At 37.0% G+C, this 23,815-nt stretch overlaps 1 protein-coding gene across 1 annotated transcript in view; it reads left to right on the top strand.

Moving 5' to 3' along the window:
• Positions 1-23,815, top strand: part of HDAC9 (histone deacetylase 9) — an 810,729-nt gene that overhangs the window by 392,676 nt on the left and 394,238 nt on the right. The window contains exons 8-11 of the mRNA XM_070369757.1: positions 415-530; positions 12,569-12,691; positions 15,461-15,671; positions 16,326-16,543. Coding sequence (XP_070225858.1) covers positions 415-530; positions 12,569-12,691; positions 15,461-15,671; positions 16,326-16,543 — 668 coding nt within the window. The remainder of the gene's footprint in view (positions 1-414; positions 531-12,568; positions 12,692-15,460; positions 15,672-16,325; positions 16,544-23,815) is intronic.

The following is a 23,815-nucleotide window of genomic DNA, read 5'->3' as shown; positions in this document are numbered from 1 at the left end:
ACATACCATGGAAATGGTTCCAGGCCTCATGTGCTGATGGCATGTTTTTATGAACTATGCAAGTCTATTAGAGTTTTTTTTTTTAATGATAGCACAAGAGGAAGTATTAGAAGATTACTTTCTTTCTTTTTTCCTAATCAAAAGCTTCTATAATCCCCTCTAGCTGAATATCTTCTCTAAAATTATTGAATACTATGTTGTATTTTTAACAGTGAAAAGAAGGGGAGAAAAGTGATACGAAAATTCAGCAATCTTCCAAATTTTTTCAGGGTTCTTTTTATTTAGTGACATGGTGCTTGTCATTCATTCTGGGGGCAAAAAACAGTGTCTGTTGCTGTATGTTACTTGAGTATAACTACAGTTCCTCTCTGTATGTTTTTCATGAGTGTATTTGTACTTCCCATTGCTTTTCAGAATCTTCAGTCAGTAGCAGTTCCCCAGGATCTGGTCCCAGTTCACCAAACAATGGTCCAACTGGAAATATTACTGAAAATGAGACTTCAGTTTTGCCACCTACTCCTCATGCTGAGGTAAGGCTCTTATTATTTTGGTTGTTTTGAAAGTTAAATCTTTGATTAGCCCCCTAAAATTCAGTGATACTTCTAAACTGAGGTTTAAAGCCACCTGACCTTAGTTACTTTTCTGATAGGTTTATAATGTGTGGAACTGAGTATATGTGATTTTATTTACAAAGTTTGGATGATAATCACAGGTTTGAAAATGCTGAAATTTAATCTTCAAAAAACACACACACACACACACACACACACACACACACTCTTAGTTGTGCTGAGTATACACTCACTGCCCAGTACCTGTACAACCCTGAAGTCCTTCTTCATGGCTCTTGGTTATTCTGCTCTGAGTAGACACATCAGTAAATGAAAACAACTTCATGCAAACCTTTCAGAAGAACAGTTGCCCAGAAAAGTAGGTTTGATACATTTGACCTGAAGAGTAATGAAAAATAGTTGTAGTATCATAATTGAGGAACAGAGTTCCACTAAGCAATGTGTTGAGGACCTTCTATATGCTATTCATTTTGCCTGGCAGTGAGGATAGACAGATAAATGATGTATGAACTCTGTCCTTGAAAAACAAAAAATTCAAGAAAATGGGTCTGAAATAACACATGATTTGTTGAAGCCAGTGATATAAGAATAGAAAACAGTAAATTTGGGAGTCAACAAGAATTTGTCTGTGTGTATAGACAATAGAATGGGAAAGACTAGAGATCTCTTCAATAACATTGGAGATACAAAGGGAACATTTCATGCAAAGATGGGCACAATAAAGGACAGAAAGGACAGAAATGGCAAGAATCTAACAGAAGCAGAAGAGATTAAGAAGAGGTGGCAAGAATACACAGAAAAACAAAACAAAAAAGGTCTTAATGACCCAGACAACCACGATAGTGTGGTCACTCACCTAGCACCAGACATCCTGGAGTGGGAAGTCAAGTGGGCCTTAAGAAGCATTACAACAAATAAAGCTAGTGGAGATGATGGAATTCCAGCTGAGCTATTTCAGATCTTTAATAATGAATCTGTTAAAGTGCTGCAATCAATATGCCAGCAAAATTGAAAAACTTGGCAGTGGCCACAGGACTAGAAAAGGTCAGTTTTCATTCCAATCCCAGAGAAGGGCGATGACAAAGAATGTTCAAACTACCATACTATAGTGCTCATTTCAAATGCTAGCAAGGTAATGCTCAAAATCCTTCAAGCTAGACTTCAACAGTATGTGAACTGAGAACTTCCACATGTACAATCTGGCTTTAGAAAAGGCAGAGGAACCAGAGCTCAAATTGTCAACACCCATTGGATCATAGAAAATACAAAGGTATACCAGAAAAACATCTGCTTCATTGACTATGCTAAAGCATTTGATTGTGTAGATCACAATAAACTATGGAAAATTCTTCAAGAGATAGAAATACCAGACCACCTTACCCGCCTCCTAAGAAACCTGTATGTAGGACAAGAAGCAACAGTTAGAATTGGACATGGAACAGGCTGATTCCAAATCAGGAAAGGAGAATGTCAAGGCTGTATATTGTCACCTTGCTTATTTAACTTATATGCAGAGTACACCATGCGAAATGCCATGCTGGATGAATCCCAAGCAAGAATCAAGACTGCTGGGAGAAATATCAACAACCTCAGATGTGCAGACGCTACCACTCTGATACCAAAAGCCAAGAGAGAGTAAAGAGCCTCTTGATGAGGTGAAAGAGGAGAGTAAAAAGCTGGCTTAAAACTCAACATTCAGAAAACTAGGATCGTGGCATCTGGTCCAATCACTTCATGGCAAATAGAAAGGAGGAAAGTGGAAACAGTAGCAGATTTTATTTTCTGGGCTCCAAAATCACTGTGGACAGTGACCGCAGCCATGAAATTAAAAGATGCTTACTCCTTGAAAGAATAGCTATGAGAAACCTAGACAGTGTATTAAAAAGCAGAGACATCACTTTGCCAACAAAGGTCCATCTAGTCAAAGCTATCGTTTTTCCAGGAGTCATGTACGAATGTGACAGTTGAACCACAAAGAAGACTGAGCACCAAAAAATTGGTGCTTTCAAACTGTGGTGCTGGAAAAGACTTGAGAGTCCCTTGGAGAGCAAGGAGATCAAACCAGTCAATCCCAAAGGAAATTGATCCTGAATATTCATTGAAAGGACTGATGCTGAAGCTGAAACACCAGTACTTTGGCCAGCTGATGCAAAGAGCTGACTCATTGGAAAAGACCTTGATGCTGGGAAAGATTGAAGGCAAAAGGTGAAGAGGGTGGCAGAGGATGAGATAGCATCACCAACTCAACGGACATGAGTTTGAGCAGAGATAGTGGAGGATAGAGGAGCTTGTTCATGGGGTCGCAAAGACTTGGACACATCTTGGCGACTGAACAACCCAATAGACTATGTATATAGTTTCCATGTCAGGCTAAGCAAAGGCAACAGCCACTCCTATGGAATCAGCTGTTTTGAAGTCACCGTCATTGACTGAAATTCTGAGTTTTACTTCTCTGTCATTATAATGCCTCCTTATCATGCATTGCTCGCTACAGGAGAAAGCTGGTATAGTAACTTCTCATATATAACTGTGACATGCATCTTCCATTGTACTGTATAGAGTCATGATACTTTGGAGCTGAAAGAGATTGATTGAATCTCTGATTCTTGAATCATCTGCTTTTCTGATATGTGATTATCAGACTTCCACTGGAGCACTCTTATTCAAAGGGAACTCACTTCACTGTTTCTTCACGCAATCTAGTTGATTTTGGACAGTCAGCTTGACTGATAAAAAGTATCTTCTGTATATTATGCCAAAATATATGTCTATAATTTCATACATACTAACATAAATATATAATAAATTATTTATAAGTCATAAATTATCTGGCTAATTGAAAGCAGATACCCAGAGGTTATCCGTGATAGGGAAAGAGCTGGAATCAGTGAAGTCACTTCTGTGAGGACATTTGTGTATTTGAGTCTTGAGTTTTGGTTTTCAGAAGAGAGAAGGCAAAGCCCTGTACTGACCAAAGAAGATGTTCTAATAGGAGACCATCCAACCCATGACCCATATTTACGCTACATTGGTGGGTCCCTCATCCCCACCCCCAGAGATATCTTGATGTAGACCAGGGCAGGGGCACGCTGTCTCCTTGCGGAGTTATAACCAGAATATATAAGGCTGTAACCCAGATTTTTATAACTTCAAATTGTTAATATAATTTAAAATGCCCCAGATTTTTAGTTCCCTAGGTATCTGGAAAAAACAAATGTAAATCCTTTCTAGATGAATGCACATTCATTTTGTTTTACTTGTTTTTTAAAGATTCACTTGTTTGTTATTTGTTTTATTTTTGGCTCTGGTGGGTCTTCGTTGCTGCACGCGGGCTTTCTCTAGCTGTGGCGAGTAGAGGCTGCTCTCTGGCTGTGATGTGTGGGCTCCTCCTCGTGGTCGCCTCTCTTGCTGTGAGCATGGGCTCTAGGTGTGCAGACTTAAGTAACTGCAGCACATGGGCTCAGCAGTTGTGTCTCGTGGGCTCCTGAGCAAAGGAACACACAGGCTTAGTTGCTCCGAGGCATGTGAGATCTTCCTGGGCCAGGTATCAAACTGGTGTCTCTTACATTGCAAGGTGGATTCTTAACCACTGGACCACCAGGGAAGCCTCTCACATTCATTTTAGACTTTAAAATTTTCTCCCAGTTTTCCAAGGAAAATGAGCAGAATAGATAGGAAACTTTCTTACTTGTGACCATCTTTCAGGCATGTGAAGAACACAATTCAAGCCACTACATTTTCTCCAGTCCTCCATCTGTTTCTTGTTTCTTACCATCCCATTGTCCCTTTGCTTTTCATTTTTCTTTCTAAACATGACACCAGAGGAAATAAATATTTCACATATATTTGTGACCATTGATGTAAGATTCTTAAGACTATTGGTTATAGGTGTTGTATTTCTGTTAGTGCAATTATAAATTATATCTCAACATCAGTTAGTTTTCTGCAACCCTTTAATGAATTTTCAGAGAAAGTACAAGTTGGTCATAAATATTTCTAAAAAACTTTAGATTTCCATTTCCTCTCAGCTTAAAGAATGTGATTCGGTAGCACAAACACTAAAGGATCTGGATTCTAAAATGTTTATGGATGAATTCTATGTTCTTAGGAAATGAAAACACACTAAACTACATTCATTCAACAGCATTTATGATTTTTCAGAATTCATTATTAAAAGGTACAGAAGACCACTTATAGCTTGATGGTATTTTGTGAAGATTAGAAACAGCAGTTCAATGTTTTGTTCAGGAAAACATATGTAGGTAACAGTATATTTTTCAAAAAATCAAAAGAATGTAAAAAATCAAGGGTGTAATGAACACAAAATTTAGCATGATGGTTACCTCTCAGGAAGGAGAAAGACAGTGGAGGGGACATGGTTTGCTACAAAAAATGAAGATACATATATACCTTCATTAAAAATACAAATATATGCATGCAGTACTTAGTATAACAAAGAAATACATATTCATAAGACTTGAAATAAATGGAAATGATGAGATTTTCTCTTTACTTCAAGATTTTTAAAACCTGTTAAGTAGCTCACATTGTGTGACCCTATAATTAAATTTCAAAAGTATGTACAATGAAGACTGTAAATTAAAGGAATTTGCTTGTATTATTTTAATCTGTTGTATACTTCTAAAACCTTTACTGATACCTAAACACAAATATCTGTTTAGATGCCCAACAGTTAGCTTTTCAGCTAATTGTTGAACATATTCTTTCCTTCTGCCACCACCAGTTAAAAAAAAAAAACGAAAAACAGAAGGAAATGTGATTTAATGGAGTTTGAAAGAGTGGAGGTATTTCTTCAGGTCAGTGACAGGACATTCACCTCCAAAGCTGGGAAGACTAGTTCAAAAGCAAGCAGTGACTTACTTCATAATGAATTAATTGTGTGCCTGAACTATGATCCAAAAGGCCAGGTGGGCAGACCTTTATGCACTGATGGGTAGCCTCTCCATGGCCCAGAACAAAAAATCCAGCCCTGATGACTAACATGTGCTTTTCTGCTGCATTGCATTTACAGAGGTCTGTAGCATAATTCATACTGGGGAGGTGAGGAGACAGCAGAATTCAGACTGAAACTGTCAGCAAATTAATATCCTAGCTTTGTATCACCAAATCCTTCCACCTAAACTAAAGTGGAAAAAAATGTTTTTCAACCAGTTTTTGATTAATGATCATTTTGAATTGTGTGATATTTATAGACACCCTCTAAGATTAATAATAACATATAACTTCATATCAAAAGAAATATTTGGGGGTATGAAAAATTTACATCATTACACTTTCAAAAATTGTATTAGTTGCATACTTTACCATTTATAAAATAGGCTTATTCTACCATCTTTGCTTAAGTAACAAAGTTTTGCAAAGCAGGTGAGTTTTCATTTTTAAAATAGTATAACAGTGTACGTTTGAATCAACTCTCTATTCTGTGACCTGAAATTAGAAAAACATGTCACACAATTCTTTCAGATCCCATGTAGATGAATGGGATTCTACTTCCTTTTTGCTGTTTAGGAAATAGGAAAATAAAACTGTATTTCAGACTGTTCTTGAGGCTTAGGTGAAAAGAAAATTTTCCCTCTTATAATTCATCTGTTCTGTGTAATTTAGATAAAGGTTAAGACAGAAGCAAGAGGAGAATTTACTTTTAAGTCCAGGCTGAAGAAACAGCACCGTGAATTCAGATATTCCAGTCTTGCATTCAGAGGGCTACCAAGTAACGTGGCTGCAAAACCAACTACTTGGTTGCCATTGGTTAAGTCGCTAAACTTGTCCTGAATCTTAGATTATTCATCTAATAAATATAGTATTAATAATACCTACCCCAGCAGCTTTGTTGTAGAGAATCAGTATTTGGAAGGCAGGTGGTAAATTGTGGAACAAGTTCATTTTTTTGTTGTTATTAATACTGACTCCTGGTAGGGAAAACTCATTAGAACGTTTGTCTGCAAGCCAGCAAATCTCATATGAGAATGAACTTCCATATGCTCTGGCCACTTCTGTTCTATTTCTCTAGTTTCTTACACATGCCCTGTCCTAAAGCCGGCATCGCTGGAGCTACTTGGTTTCCCCATTTGTAAACTTGGTTGGGGTGCTGAAACCTCAGGAGTTTTTATTTCCAACTCCAGTCAGAGACGTCTTTACCTATCTAGTTACTTTATTGTTAATACTGTAGGCCTGTGGGTTCAAATGTGTTTCCATGAATATCAGCACCATTATTTTAGGCTCGGTAGATTTATTTGATAGCTATTTTAACAGTAGCCAAGCAGCTGGTTTATTTCTAGTTGAACATTAGTGGCTGGCTCTGCTCTGCGATTTTTAAAATAATTTTTTCCAGCAGATACAAACGATTTTAAAAATGGATTCTAATAACAAGGTTAAGTACTCTAAAATCATTTGAACTGTCACTTGTTTTGCCTCAATCTCACATGACTCATCTGCCGATTGTTTCATAATAGTTGTTGTGACATTTGCTGTAAATGTTATGCTCCCTTCTGAGTGGGTGTAGAGCTTCGGTTTTAGATGACTGCAAATAAGACACTCCTCATCCAATCCCCCAAGGGAAAAGAGGTTGCTATGACAAAAGACTCATTTACGAGGAATAACATGAGTCAATATTGTAAACCAAGACTTTTAACAAAACATCAGTGACTTTTAAATACAGAGGAAGCCCCTGTCAAATAATTTTTTTGTCTCCAAACCATTTTATAGTAATACATTCTTGAAAACCAAGTGAAAGTGAGTGTTAGTTGCTTAGTTACCTCCAATTCTTTGACACCCTATGGACTGTAACCCACCAGGCTCCTCTCTCCATGGGATTCTTTGGGCAAGAATACTGGAGTGGGTTGCTATTCCCTTGAGTGTCCAGTAAAAATGAAAACTTAGAGATTTTTACTGCCTAAAAAAATTTATTTATCACATGGTGATTTTAATTTTCTATCAGCTGTCTGAAACGAGAAGAGGAAATAAATACCATCCTGAAAAATACCATGAAAGCCATAGGCAAACATTAAATGATTAAGAACTTGAAAAATTTTTCATCGTTTACTTGTTTGTTTTTTAATGTGGTTCTTCTTTTTATTTAGATAGACTAGATTTAGGGATTTGGAACCTTTTATTAAAGACAAAACAGTTTGAGGCTTACAAGCGTGTCTGCCCAGATGCCACTCTAAGAGAACAGACATTACCTGGTAGATCTAGTCAGCTGCTCACATCTTAGGAGCTGCCCTGAGTCAAAAGCCATGGAGCAGTGGCGCTTGAGTGTAGGATACTTCGACCACACTGTTGTACACCAGTCCAGACTGCTGCTCACCAAAGCCTTATATTTATATTCCTTTTCTAATGCTTATGCTAATTGTATATAATTTTGAACATGCAGCAACTTAAAATTTTTGCATCCACTTTTTCTATGAGCTTCTTAAAAAGTAGGTGATGACATAATTAGTGTTCTGTCAAGGGTCATCTGTTGACTTCTTTGTCTTAAGAGTAAGAAAGGTAGTCCCTTCCCTCCCTCTTTCCCACCCTTCCTTTCTACTTCCTCCCTCCCTCCCTCCCTCCCTCCTTACCTCCTATCCCTACTTCCATTTTCCTTGCCCCTATAGGAAGTCATTTTCTCCTGTTTTCTTGTTTGTTTGTATGGCTTATTACATGAAACATGTATCTTTTGTTTTGAGCTCATGAATTTTAATGGGTATAAATGGTTTGGTGCCATCAGTCTCTTTTCATTTCTTATTTTTATGACTAAGCATGTCTTGTTATACCCAGTCATATAATGGATACATATACCTAATAATTTGCTTTTAATCACTGTAGTAATCCATGGCGAGCACCCCTCCATTTTACCTACCTATTCTCCAAATGGATGCCCCAGTGACCTCCAGTTCTCACACCACCAAAAAATGCTCCTGTGTGTATGTATACGCATCACCTTGTAACTAAATGATAATTTCTTGAAGAGCAGAAGAACCTCTGGGTCATAGTGTACAGTGCTGAAATGTTCTCCAGAATAGCTATGCCTGTCCACAGTCTCACCAGGAATGTGTGATGGTTTTTGCTTTCTTAGATCCCTTGAACATTTAACATTGTCTATTTTTCTAATTTTTGCCAGTGTCCATTTCATAAGAGAAGTTGAATCTTTTGATTGAAACTAATGTCTTCTTGATTTCAATGGCTAAATAAATAGATCTAGTGAGATACATGTGATTTTTCAGTATATGGGTATTTTATATTAATAAAATATTAATTTTATTTCAGTATTATCCATAAGATATTGTTCCAGTTGCCATGATGGTGAGAAAAGTAATTAAAACTTGAAGGTCATTATTAAAATATGGATAGGCCTCCCCTGCCCCAACACTCGATTCAGTCATACACCTCTTTCCAATATCATGCTCTTTCTGGTGAAATGCTGGTTGTCCATCAGAGCCTAGTTTAAAATTGACAACCTGCTCTGTGCCATTGGTGGAGAAGGCAATGGCACCCCACTCCAGTACTTTTCCCAGGGACGGGGGAGCCTGGTGGGCTGCCGTCTGTGGGGTCGCACAGAGTCGGACATGACTGAAGCGACTTAGCAGCAGCAGCAGCACAGGCCATTAGAGCCAGTTCTCCACTTTCCTTTGCACTTGTGTGGTCTAGGGCTTCTTTGTACCCTTCCCACCCTGTACCACCCTGTTGTTGTATTGTGTGTGTTGCTCAGTCGTGTCCGACTCTTTGCGACCCCATGGACTGTAGCCCGCTGGGCCCCTCTGTCCATAGGATTCTCCAGGCAAGAATACTGGAGTGGGTTGCCATTTTCTTCTCCAATACCACCCTGTTAATCTAACTTAATTGTAATTCATTTTTTTGTGCATGTTAGGTGATAGCCATTGTACATTAAATATTTCCATTTTATCTGACCACAGCAATAGTTTCTGACTCTGAAAATTTTTTAGATTAAAACCATCTTCCCTGTGTTCTAAGATGTGAAGTGTTGGTATATTAGCATAGCCCTGTTTGAAGGGCTGGATCAGTTTCAAAACTACTTCCTGGAAAAGCCCTGGCCTTGCCCGGAAATACTTGTAAGTTCACCACAGTGCTAAGGTGGGGTAACCTTCCAGCCTTGCAAGAATGCTGGTCAGGATCCTTCAATGACTCAGTGAAATGGCCCCTCTCACCATCTATTTCTCTGACTTTCAAGTGTGTCTGTGCTCTTTTAGCATTGTACAGTACAGCTCCAGTTTCCTGTTAAGAAATATTAACCTGAAACAGATAGCCTGCTTCTATCAAAAAGTCAAATCAAGGAAAGTTATTAAAGAAGATAATTTGAGAAAAACATTATTTCAGTTCTGTTGAGTCATTTGTGATTTTATCCATTGGAAGTTTATGTACATGCTGTGCTTGTTTCTTGTCAGTAAATTGAAGGAAACAAATTATGTCCAAGTCTCTAAAGTTCCATGATGTGATATATACCAGTTAATCTCTGTGGGAAGAGTCAACTCTACCTAGAGAACTTAGGGACTTCGGACCTTACTTATTCCTCAGGAATTGTCTCCATGACTTGGAAATCCTTATGTCTATCAAGTCACCAGGGCTTCTGCTTTCTTCTCACATGAGGCTCACTGGCTCCCAGTTGGACACTTTTATTCTTTACCATAAGCCCCAAGACTAACTGTGCCTCCTCTTTTTCTCTCAAGTTTCCTCCTTCTCCATACATTTTTGTGGTTCCCTTGTCCTGCAGTAATGGCTCCAGAGCAGTGCATAGCTTCTGGAGCAGTACCTGACAACAAATCATCCAGCCTTGATCGCTTTAAAAGTTTTATTGCTGATCCCACTGGGAACCAGAATTAGGGCAATCCCTCAGTTCATTCATCCATAATGAGAATATAAGGTGTGCTGGAGAGTGCATGTGAGGACTATGGTTGATGCCCTAGAACTCCCTGGCATAGGCCTTGAAACATGGTAGGTGCTGTCCTAGGAAACAGCGTGAAACCACAGGGGTCTGAAATCTCACAGTATGAACGTTCTCTAGTCCCTTCACTTTAGTCAAAAGCTCCTGTGAGCAGCCAATATGCTACTGCAGTTATTACACGTGAGAAGAAACTTTTTTCTCACTTCAGTATAGATTTGCTTCCTATGATGACGTGGGAAGATGTCACACAAATTCTGTCTGGGAAATAAAGATAACCTGTTTTGTGAGGTTGTGGTAACTTTTGGTCATTCCCATAGTGCATGTCAAGTCTCTTGCTGTGGGACACAGATAGAACGTTGAATGAGTATTGTACATGATTTAAAGTAATTGTTTTCCCACATTTATTTATCTTCCATGAATACAGATAAGCAGATGAAATACCCTTTTATTATAAATGACTGCTTGCTGCCAATAAGCTGGTTAAAGTGTTTTTGCTTCCTCATATACTTTTTAATTTGCATTCAGGTATATATTCTATACTTTAAATTCATAGTAAAAGCATATAGTATAAGCAAAATCAGTCTTATGAATCTTGGCTTTTTAAATTAGAGCAAATATACAACCATTGTTGGTATCTCCTTAAATAAAATTGGCAATATCATACATTGTAATGATAAAATCTTTTCCAACAATCTTCATGGGTTTTCAACAACTTTAATTTTGTAAAGGCTTGCATATAAACTCAATGTAATGTTAAAAGTTTCATTGCATTTCTTGCTTTTCATGAGCAAATATCTGACTTGTTCTTTTAAGAAAAAACAAACTCTGAGTTAGTTTGGAATTCCAAGTTGCAATGAGAAGAGTCCACCTTTAGCCTTCTGCTCTTATTATGTTAAGACTACGACTCATCTCCAAACAAACGTATGATTGAGGTGATGTTTTGGAATAACATCCTGTGTTTTGGTGGTGCATCACTCTTCAGTGACATTCTGAGGTTGCATTGTATTAGCACATGATATTTTCCCCAGTTAATTGATATCCCAGGTTTGTCCAGGGGAAAATCTACAGCTCCCCCAAACATACTTGACAAGTTATTATATTTACTTTAGTCAAAGCCCGTGTGTGCAATATCCCTCTTGGAGGTGGTCTCTTATTGGAGTCCCATATGCTTTTTGTTTGGGAAGAAAGCAGTCACTGTGTCATACTGTTACATGGAGTATTCTTTTTCAAGGATGTTGTTCCCTTGGGGACCATATCAGGCCAGAGTTCCTTAGTCGAATAAGACCTTTGTAACTCTTATTGTATAAGAGTTCTGGGAGGGAAGCAAGAGTTAAACAGAAAATGTAATTCAAGCAACCATATTAGGCCACATGTGGGAAAACATGACTCTTGGTATTGGATTTAAAAAAAAAAGGTTATTTGTTGTAAAAAGGACCATGATGCCAAAATGTTCAAGGTATTCCAGTGTAAATGAAGACTAGTGAGGCCCAGGGAACTCATAACATTTTCACATTTACTTTAGTTTCTGAATATGAATGACTTAAAAAACAGCACACAGAGTTGTCTATGCACAAATTTTAAACAATGATATGATTAGTTAGTATAGAAGTCCTATAAGGCAATATTTAATCTAAGATTTTCTTCTGTGTGTTTTCCCATCAGTAAAATGATATTAAATCCATATGAGAATAATGATTATAATGGCATTACATACATATTCATCACTCAGTAACACAAAAATCTATTTATACTCATAAAGATTACTCAATTTAATTGTTGTGTATTACCAATTGATGACAAACACACTGATTATATTCCATAAAAGTAGAAATTTAAAAATTAATTTTTTCAAAATGAAATAGAAAGTCTTCTTCAGATATTACAATTATATCTGCTAAAGAAAATTTTAATTTAATTATTGCATTTAACTTTTTTGGATACAGAAGTCATAAAATACTCGTGAATTCTTCATTAAAATACTTTAATATTTTGACAGATTATAATATAAAACCTATTTTCTGAAATGTGAACATTACAATAAACTTTATGATATAATATTGTGGGACTCCCCTTTCACTTTTTTTTTTTTTAATAGAAAATGGTTTCACAGCAACGCATTCTAATTCACGAAGATTCCATGAACCTACTCAGTCTTTATACATCTCCGTCTTTGCCCAACATCACCCTGGGTCTTCCAGCAGTGTCAACCCAGCTCAATGTAAGTCATTTCCCTGCATTGGCCTAAACCAGCCCGAGGACTGTTTTCCTAGGGGACCTCTCATTCTTTACTTGTATATTTAGACTTCAGGGAAACTCGGTAGTCTACTTCTCCTTCGCTATTTACCGAGTTGTTGAAAGATACTCAGTTTGACCTCACATTAAAGATTCATATTGACTCCCCTAATAATATATAAAAATAATAACTAATATTTGTATAATGCTTTGTAGTTTTTAAAAAAGAAAGCAGTCTTCAGGTATATTGTTTTGCTAGCTCCACACAACCATCCCATGAAACAGATTACAGACCACGTTTTAACAGAAGCAGCAGCCGAGACTTGGAATGCATAAAAGTCCAGGATCACAAGCCCAGCAAGTAGCAGACCTGGACCTCAGCTCAGGCCAGCGCTGTGAGGGCAGTGTCTGAAGCACAGCAGCATGTTTAAAGGGTTTATTTTGTGAATGACTTTATTTTAAGAATTTAGGTCCCTGACTCTGTGGTACTGAAGAATATAAATCTGGGAAACCTCTGTGAGAACAATATTAAACTCCTCCTTGGAAATTCAGAGTGAATCAATTACTTTAAAAGTCTCAACAACTGAAGTAGGATTTTTTGGAGGTAATTGTCCAGCTAGCAGAAGACAGCAATAATTATATTTCACACATATTCTCTAAAATAATATAATGTTAGTCATAGTAAAAGATTTTTAAACTTGAATAATTTATCTGTGAGAGGTTATTAAATTAGGCAGAGGTCATATGATACATTCAGTTTAAAGAGAAATCTGTTCCAACCCTTGGCACCAATTTTACCAATTTTTAAATGGCTTCAAGAGTCTGGCAAGTCTTCCACTGAGTCCATCTTATCAAATTAATATCTTTTACAATATGCCCACATGGGAAATTATTAAAGAGTTGACCGTTTTGTGACTGTTTGCAGAATATGAACCCTATCCTATGGTATGCTAGTTTATGCATACTCATGCTTATGGCGACATTTTTAAATGAAAAATTTTATGATTATGTTCAATACATATTACAAATCTATCTAAGCGATAATTTATTATATTTGATCTTTGTAATAAAGTAGAATGTTATCTTAGGTGATACAGTAATCTTATACCAGTGAGGAAAAAGCAAAGTTTGGATGTTGTTTTATATCTGGGGATTAAAGAAGACAGACTTAAAAAACACACTGAATTCAGCTATGCCCTTGAAATTCTACATGAAGCATTTGTAAACAATTGACTAGTGAAAAGGAAAAAGAAATTGGGGATTAAATAAAACAAACATTTATGGATGATATTTTCAAATCTTCATTTATAAAAATTATTTTCAAAAAAAGTTATATTCTTCTGTTCCTATTTTTTCTGTTTCTTCTGGTGATGAGCAAATACTAACACAAAAACTTACGACATGTAGTTTTCTACTTTTTTTCGTATGTTCTAAGTCATTCCTACCAGCTAACACAAACACACTACTTTTAATGTGGTCAGGGAGAATTTTTACCCAAAAGACCAAGTACTAAAAGCCAGACTATTAAATGTTTCAATGATAATACCATTTGGTACCATTGGATGCATGAACCAGTGTGGTTTGGATTGAAGTTTCATTTTTCTTTGCTTCCATTTTGGTGTGTATGAGGCTATCATAATTAATTTTTCAAGCTTGGCATTGCTTTGGCAAAGGGATCTCTAATATTCTATTTCCCCACTGAGTAGTGGGAAACTTTAAGGAGAAGAAGCCAGGAGAAGGAATCACTTCTAGATTAAACATTGCATCGACTTGTTGTGTGACTAAGACAAACCATTTACCTCTTCGTCCTTCAATTTCCCCATCACTGAAAATTGCTTTGCTTCCCTGGCACGCAGCAATTTTGAAAGATGAAACATGAGTTTTGAAAAGAAACATGCCACATAATTTTAAGGTATTAGACCTCTGCTGTTGTAATACCAAAATGACCACCATTCATTAAGTTCTTTGACTAGGAGAATTCATTATTACTATTGATGATATAATTATTATTGCCTTATTACTATGTTATCATATATTTCAAGTTCTTAATAGCAATTTTAGGTGATATCTAATTTCACTTGTAGTTTATTTTATTAAACAAAAGTATCTGAGTGTCATTTTCAATATTTAGAGATTTGAGACTCTGTTATAAATTAATATAAAATACACATTTAAATAAAATTTCTTCATATTTTATATAATCTTTCATTGACTTATCTCAAGAATTTTATTTTAAAAATTAAATATTGGACACCCACAGCTCTGTGAATGTATTAGAGGACATATAAAGAGTGCATTGTTTCTCCTGCTTGAAACTCCCGAATTACAGACCATTTTATTTCCAGCTTTTAATCACTATTGTGTAGTCATGAGTTTAGCAATCTGAATAAATTTTACTTTTCTAATATACCTTTTACTTAAACAATATGTTAAAATATTTTAGAAATAAACTTCCCAGTTATTAAGCCTAAAATAATTTTTAACCTTTTAGGAAAAGTTTTATTTGGGCTTCAGTACAATGATACGCAATACTAAACTGTCTCCAGTGCTCCAGCTTTGTTTTTTTTTCTCCTATGTTCATTCACTTAGTTCAAAAGACATACTGTTGTCCATTTTCCCTACTCAGCCATTGAGTAAGATAAGGCTTTTTGGTGGCAGGGGAAATTATGGAATGAGAAACCAGTCTAATGATTTACAGACCTAACGACCCATATGGATGAAAGCGGATTAACATCTTTATTATTTCTTGACACAGGCTTCAAATTCACTCAAGGAAAAACAGAAGTGTGAGACCCAGACACTCAGGCAAGGTGTTCCTCTGCCTGGGCAATACGGGGGCAGCATCCCGGCGTCTTCAAGCCATCCCCACGTTACTTTGGAGGGAAAGCCCAACAGCAGCCACCAAGCTCTCCTACAGCATCTATTATTGAAAGAACAAATGCGACAGCAAAAACTTCTTGTGGCTGGTAATTTATAATGGCATCATTTGTAGGTTATGTTAGGGCTTTTGTTTTTATCAGCAAGCCAACATAATGTCTCTTTGCCTCAAGACCTAGTAAAAATTCACATTGTCGTGCAGAGGTTTCCCTGATACCTAGTACTGTGGAAAAGACTATTACCCATATTTATTCCCCTAGATCTCTGGAAAAAAACTCACCTTCTTTAACCTTCAGATATACCAGAGTGGACTGTAGGTGAGTCATTGATCAGATGCGTATCTGCCCAATGCACTGGCATTTTTGCCTCCACCCTACCCAATCTGGGTATCCCTAGTGGCTCAGATGGTAAAGAGCCTGCCCGCCATGCAGGAAACCCAGGTTCGATCCCTGGGTCTGGAAGATCCCCTGGAGAAGGGCATGGCAACCCACTCTAGTATTCTTGTCTGGATAATCCCATGGACAGTGGAGGCTGGCGGGCTACGTTCCGTGGGGTCACAGAGTTGGACAAGACTGAGTGACTAACACACCCAACCTAGCCTTCTTCTGATATATGGCCAATAGTATACTGCTTTTCATAAAACTTATCCCATAGCTATCTTCTGTAGTTTCTTGTCTTTTCTTAAATTGTGTATGTGTCTCTGTAAGTACCTATATATATATATTTTTTTTTTTTCTTTCCAGGTGGAGTTCCCTTACATCCTCAGTCTCCCTTGGCAACAAAAGAGAGAATTTCACCCGGCATTAGAGGTACCCACAAATTACCCCGACACAGACCCCTGAATCGAACCCAGTCTGCACCTTTGCCTCAGAGCACCTTGGCTCAGCTGGTCATTCAGCAGCAGCACCAGCAGTTCTTGGAGAAGCAGAAGCAATACCAGCAGCAGATCCACATGAACAAGGTAAGTTCCCAAGCGATGTCAACACACCACAGCCACCAGTGTGGAATCTGGGGTTCTCGTCACTGATATGGGCATACAAGAGAGAATGTTGGTGTCCATCACAATGACCTGGAGACTGCCCTCCTGGCCCTGCTGTCAGGGCTCAAGGACACCATCACAATACCACTGTCTTCTCCATCACTGCATTCATAGGACATTTGTAGCAAAATCGAGGTCCTAGATTGGAAAGTCTTTTCTGACTGAGTACATATCTGAATGCAGCAGCACATACAGAAGTGCGTGTGCAGAGCCCCGTGTTTTGTTACTGCAGTAAAGGTTTGAGGCAGAGTTGAGGTTTGCACAGGTGTTGGCAGCTGTGGAAAGGTTAGCCAGTTAGGTGTTTCTCTGCAACTTGTATGTAAACATGTTACATTTGTTTTTTAATATGTCCAAATTTTAGTCCAATCAGTGCTGAAGCAGTTTCTCGGCAGTTTGTGGTAGTCTGTCTGTGTCAGAAATGGACAGCAGAGGCCTGAGTCACAGCACATCCTCCGGAGCTCTCCTGCTGAGGCAGCCACAGACAGTCATTCTAATATAATGTGTCACACAGGCCAGGAGAGCATTTTCAATGAATCTGTAAGCAAAACTGGTCTGCACAGTGTTTAGCCACTGCTTTCTGCCATGGTAGCCTTACAAAGGAGAATCCTTTCATTCCTGGAAAATGAAAGGTCCTGAATATCAAAATTCTATCCTTTCTCCTTTGTTTCTATATTACTTACAAATATCTGCTAGAGGCATTATATTGAGAAACAGTGTCCTGTTTACTGATCATTGGATAGCTAAAAATTGGTTTAGTATGTAAGTGTGCTGTCATATTCTGATATAAGCAAAACAGGGCTTCCCAGGTGGTACTAGTGGTAAAGAACCCACTTGCCATTGCAGGAGACATAAGAGATGGGAGTTTGATCCCTGGGTCAGGAAGATCCCCTGGAGGATAAGATGACAACCCACTCCAGTATTCTTGCCTGGAGAATCCCATGGACAGAGGAACCTGGTGGGCTATAGTCCCTGGGGTTGCACAAAGTCGGACACAACTGAAGCGACTGAGCATAAATGAAACAAAACCTCATGGGCCAAGGTCTAATCATCTTTCTGATCGTAAGAGAAGGGGATCTTTATCATGTGCTCACCTTATTGCAGGTGGGATTAGAGATGTTTTCTCATCTTTGGCCTCCATCTTAACAAGGCAGATACATGAAGGTAGCATAGACTGAAGAGCACGATACTGAAAACAAATTCCCCCAGCCCAACCCTTTGCAGTGTTCACAAATGACATGTATGTGTGTATATTGGGGTGGGGGTGGCTGGGAGTGCCAGCTGCCTCTCCAATCATCATTTGCTGCACTGCAGATTGTATTTCACTATATTTCAGACTCTTTCTATTAGTATATCATCAGGTTAATGCCTATCTTACTGCTTCAGTATTTCTCTAAATTTATCAAATTATCTTAAAACAAGTCTTGTCAGAGGGGAACTGATTTTTCTCCTTGTATAATGGCATATTACTCCTTGTCCTCAATGTCATTCTGTACATTTACTGTATTATGGTAGAGTTATGTTGATTTGTTTCTTTTGTGGTATATTAGCACAGCTTAAAATTACCAGGTATTCTTAGAACATTATCCAGTATGAAAGGAAAGGCTGGGAATTCTTACTGTTCACCTCACAATATTTTGATCTGGAATTAGATTCATTTAGAAAAGTAGTAGTTGTTATTTAATTGCTAAGTCATGTCCGATTCTTTTGCAACCTCACAGACTGTAGCCTGCCAGGCTTCTCTATCTGTGGGAAGAAAAGTAGCATCTGATTGTGAATACACTTTCTGCTACTCGGTTCTATTTCCTAGAACTATATGGAGGTGTATTCTCTTACAGGTATATGAGGTAAATTGATCCCTTTGAAATCACCATCTACAGATGATTTCTATGAATACCTTTAAGAATATTTTGGAATGCATTTTTTTATGATCTAGAGTTCCCACTGCTTCAAACTCAAGTGGTATGTTAATATTGGACAGAATTATTGTATTTTAGTATCACACTCGAGATTCTGACAGGCAGATGCTAAGCTCAGTCACATGAAAGAAACTAAGATGGAAAGCAGGCATTTGCATTTCAGAAATGAGAAAAGCAAATCTTATCAGAGACCTTCTTCCATGTGGAGCTGATTCTTTGGACTCTGTTAAGAATTCCTTCCAAAATTAGAAACAAACCTATACTACATGCTTGTACAGTGGTTTGATTATTAAATCTTGTCTTAATTAGGCAAAATGAAGCCCAGAAAACTTCAAAGTACAAAGCTGATCTTTATATATTAACCTCTCTCAACTTGGGTGTTTAGATTACTCAAGCAGGTCTCTCCTTGGTTTTTCTCCTTGTATGTATTCCATATGTTTAATCAAGAATCAAGATGGCATATGCACACTGGGTATTCTCCAGATTTTGAAAATATTTCACCTGTCCTCAATTGTCTAAGGGAATAGAGAAGAATTTTCTTAAATAAATATTGAACTCCATCCCATTCTATGGTATTCACAATAATAGAACCACTAATGAGTGAATAGCTACTGTTCACCTTTTCCATGAAGTAATGAAAACATTTATTTCATGTCAGGAGAAGGCAAACTTAGATGCCAAAAGAAAACAGGTTTCTGCATAATAATATATGTATGGATATCATATAGAATAACCATTAATGAGAAATAACCACAGAAACTTTAGTTTATATCTTTTCTCCCTTCTGTTATCATGGACAAATCTTTAGTGACTCATCAAACAGCCAAATAGTTGGCATCATAAACACATAGTCCTTACTCTCTTGTGATATTTATTACAACAGGAAATATAGGCACATATGCAGATATAAGTGTATAGATGACATATTTTATATGTCTTTTCCTTTTATTCCCTCCAATTTGCTTTATGGTTCTTTTTTGAGGAATTTAGAAACTTTGAGGAAAAATGGAGTGAGAAGAAAGAAAAAATAAGCAGATTTATCTCTAAATTTACATCATATTAAATATGATTAGCCTTCCTGGTATGAAAATTTTAATTACTGATTTGAATTGCTAATAATCTTTAGAAGAATTAGAAGCAACAGTATACTTTTTCAGAGCAGTTTGTACAGTGATCAACTTACTAAATTTTAAAGACTTTCTCATATCTTGCTGTTATCTGAATGCATTTATGAAAGCAGTCAGTCATATTTGTTATAACCATACAATGTAAATGTTATTAAGCATACTAAACAATTTGCCTACCTGCTACCTACTACTTAAATGACATTTACATGGGAAATTTGTGTGTCATAAGATGCTAAAGCTCATGTAAGTATGTTTTAAGTGCTTACTAGCTTAGCAGAAATATCCCTAGAATGGGTTTGTATAGTATTTGTATTGCTTTATCTACCAGAAAAAAATTGGACAAGCTAAAAACAAAATGAGTGGAAAATGTCAGATTGTTTTATCTTTGCTTATAAGTTTGTATATTTTGTTTTCACTGAAAGCATTTTAAGAAGCTTAACCATAAGAAAATCATGGCTTACAACATTTGTTATCTTGGGTTTTTTTTTTTTTAAAACATTTGAAAAATTCAGAAATGCTTCTGAACAATTTTATCGCTAATATATAGTACCTTCATGTTTAAAAAAATGTTAAAAGGCTTTTAATATGAGGATCAAAGAAGACTGTTACTTTTGCCAGTATCTTTTAATTTTTTTTATTGGAAAAAAGTGGTTTTCTAAAATAAAATTTTCCTTGTAAATACAAAATAGCAAACAAAAATATAGGAGAATACTGGTAGTTTTCTTCTGAACCCTTTTCAAGTTTAAATATTGCCACAGATTTTCTGGTAAAAACTATGACTGATGAAAACAAAATACCACAGTTGCTTGGACATTTTTATGATTTTTGAAGGAGTACTGTGACCACTGCCTGATTAATAGTAGGGCAAATGTCAAGTCACATCACTCTCTGAATGATACACAGAAATTTTCCAAAGTATATTCAAGCATCTTTATTGTGAGAAAATTTGACATAGATCTCTGTCCCCCTTCCAAATGACAACATTGTTCTTTGAATTATTTCTTAGTTATAGTATTAATAGCACTGATTGCTGCCTAATTGTTTCTATTTTAACTAAAATTTTATATCTTTTCTAATACCTACGTTTTTCATATTCATCTTGTCAAATCTGTATGAGAAGAAATTTTAAGAAAATTATTTCTTATTTCAATACTTATTTGAATGGTATTATCTATGCAAGGGGCTTCCCTGGTGGCTCAGCTGGTAAAGAATCCGCCTGAAATGCAGGAGACCCTGGTTTGATTCCTGGGTCGGGAAGATCCTGGGGAAGATCCTAGGGAAGATCCCCTAGAGAAGAAATAGGCTACCCACTCCAGTATTCATGGACTTCCCTAGTGGCTCAGATGGTAAAGAGTCCTCCTGAAATGTGGGAGACCTGGGTTCTATCCCTGGGTTGGGACAATGGCCTCTAGGAGTGAATGGCAACCCACTCCAGTATTCTTGCCTGGAGAATCCCCACAGACAGAGGAGCCTGGTGGGCTACAGTCCATGGGGTCGCAAAGAGCCTGACATGACTGAGTAACTAAGCACAACACGAATCTATGTAAGTATCCACTTAGCAAATCATTACTGAATTCTTACTTGATTAGTACCAGACACTATTTTAGGCAGTCAGAAAACAGCATTCAGCATCCTCATGGAACTTAACATATGGGCAGCAGGGGACTGAAATATTCCAGTAAATAGCAATACAATATATTAAGTATTAGGATAGAGGACATGAGGAAGGAAATTGTTTTCTTTGAGGAAACAAGTTTCAGACTTGTTTAGTTTCTCTCAGGATTATTGTGTACTGTTTATATATTTTCCTCTCCCTTCTCTCTGTCTCTGTCTCTCTGTCTCTTGCACTCTGTCTTTCCCTTGCTCTCTCTTTCTCTCCCTCCCTTACTCCCTCTCTCTTTCTTTCTTTGTAAAATGCTCTGTGATAAATATCTTATGCATTCCTATGACTGGATATCAGCCAACACTTAAAAAAAAAGCCCACACAAATCATGAGATGATATCTTATACATGTCAAGGTTCACTCTAGATATAAGTATTTATTATATATTTGTTACTATGATACTTAGGCATTTTGACATGAGTGCTATTTTATCATAATAAAAATATATCTAAGACAAGAGCAGTAAAGGGGAGGCTGAGCAGATGTCCTGCATTGCCCTAATTAAAACAGGTAGATATTATGTCTGACAAGCAAGGCATGAATATAATTAAGCTCAAATGCTGGTACAGAGCTAATGGGGAGCGTTCATCAGGTTTGGAAGAGAATTTGACCCTTTATTTGAGTAGTGTCTATTGTATTCCTTTTCTTGCCATAATTTTCTAGCATAGATGTTACATTTTCTCCTTAACTCCTCATGATTCATACTCATTTCTTGTCCCCAGTAATCCATCCAGAACAGGCTAGAGGAGAATATTCTTTCGTGCCTGTAGTCACATACACACATAGCATGGTTTTGTGTGTGTGCATATGTTTCTTCTTATAAAGTGTCCCTAAAAACATGTCTAAATTTTGAGCAATTACGTAGACATTTACAATCCCAAAAGTTTACATATTTTGAAGTCACACATCATATTAGTTCATTTTATTTTATTGTTTTTATTTTTTTATTTTTTCATATTAGTTTATTTTAATAAGGTGAATTCTATCCATGCCTTACTTGTAAGATGAAAATTTTGCGAATAATTACATAAGGACCATGTACCAATTTTTGCTTTTTTGCTACACCTGTTTCTCCTAGTGTGTCTTTTCCTCCCAATCTTTTACACAACTTGCATCTCTCCAGAAAGTTCCCAAAGGATCTTTAGGGATAGGTTCCTTTAAGTAGTGCCAGCTCTCTTCTCTGTATAGGCTCTTCCATGAGCTGGGACACCATGCCAGCATTCTTATGTGTATCATCTCCTCAAACTATAATACACTTTTTTTTTTTTACTATGAAGAAAGTTTATTTTCTTCTTAGTTCTTTTGTAACTAAGTTGATCAAGATGACCAGATTAGTAGTGGACAGAGCTGGGATGCCAGCATAGGTTGTCTGACAAAAAATCCTGTCCTTAACCTAAACTTGGGCCAGTGATTTTCAGTGTTGTTTTTTATCACCAAGGAGACAAGGTTTTCCTAATTTTATTTTTGCCCAAAGTAGGAAACTTACAATGAAAAACATGGCAAACAAACCAACAAAAAAGGAAGGTCATCTTATTTTTTAGGTATTGGTTTGGATTTGCCAGGATGAAGAAATCCCATTTCCTGACCTTGATTCCTAGTTCTCTACGCATTGCCCTCCATCCAATTACTCCCTTGGAAGTGTCTTTATATGGACCCAATGGTGGTCCTTCCAGATGTTCTCTTGGGTTTCCAGTGGTGGGGTGTGAATGCAGTAGAGAACCAGCTACAGTAGAGAAATACTACAGCCAGGCATGCTTCATTCCTTCCTCCTGTGTTGTAACATTGCTATGTTTTTTAGATGGGCAGACATTTTCTGACAGGAGTTCTGAGCAAGCCTAAAGCTGAAAAATCAACTGACTTCATCAGGTTCAACTGAAATGCAAATGTTGGCATCTCATCTATGAGTGGTTGGAAAATGCCTTTTTTTAAGTTTTGAAAAATGGATGAGTAGAAACTTGAACTGGGCTTTCATTTAGGAAAGTCAGCATTACTGTTGTCAGGTTTAATTTCTCTCTATCCACATGACAGCTTGTTTTTATGCAGAGTCTTTAATCACCAATTTAGGATTACATTTTGCCCATTAGATGGATAGTATGTCCAAAAACTTTAGCAGGCATTGAAAAGCAGTCTTAATTTTATAACTATAAAAAGCCTCCTAGATTATTTATCTATCTATAGAGGTTTATAAAAGAAACTTTGACTTTACTCTCAAATAGATGCTATTTCGACATGATTAGCCCAGTGTAAACAGATCCTTGTAGGTATGTATTGAGCTTCAAAAAAACCCATTTATGCTGCAGTACCAGCTTACATCATCACAGAGAATTCATATAGAAGCTTTTCATATAATTACAAGTCCATGGTTTAAAATATACAGAAAATGGCTTGTTGCTTTATTATTAGATGTGATGAAATCCTGTGTTTGGAAAAGAAACTAAATGACCATTTCAGTGGATTAATGTGTAACATTCATAAATGTTCCCAGTAC

The sequence above is a fragment of the Bos mutus genome, chromosome 4 (genome assembly GCF_027580195.1).
Source record: "Bos mutus isolate GX-2022 chromosome 4, NWIPB_WYAK_1.1, whole genome shotgun sequence".
NCBI lineage: Eukaryota > Metazoa > Chordata > Mammalia > Artiodactyla > Bovidae > Bos > Bos mutus.
The sequence above is the reverse complement of the archived record's forward strand: the minus strand, read 5'-3'. Positions and strand labels throughout refer to the sequence as shown.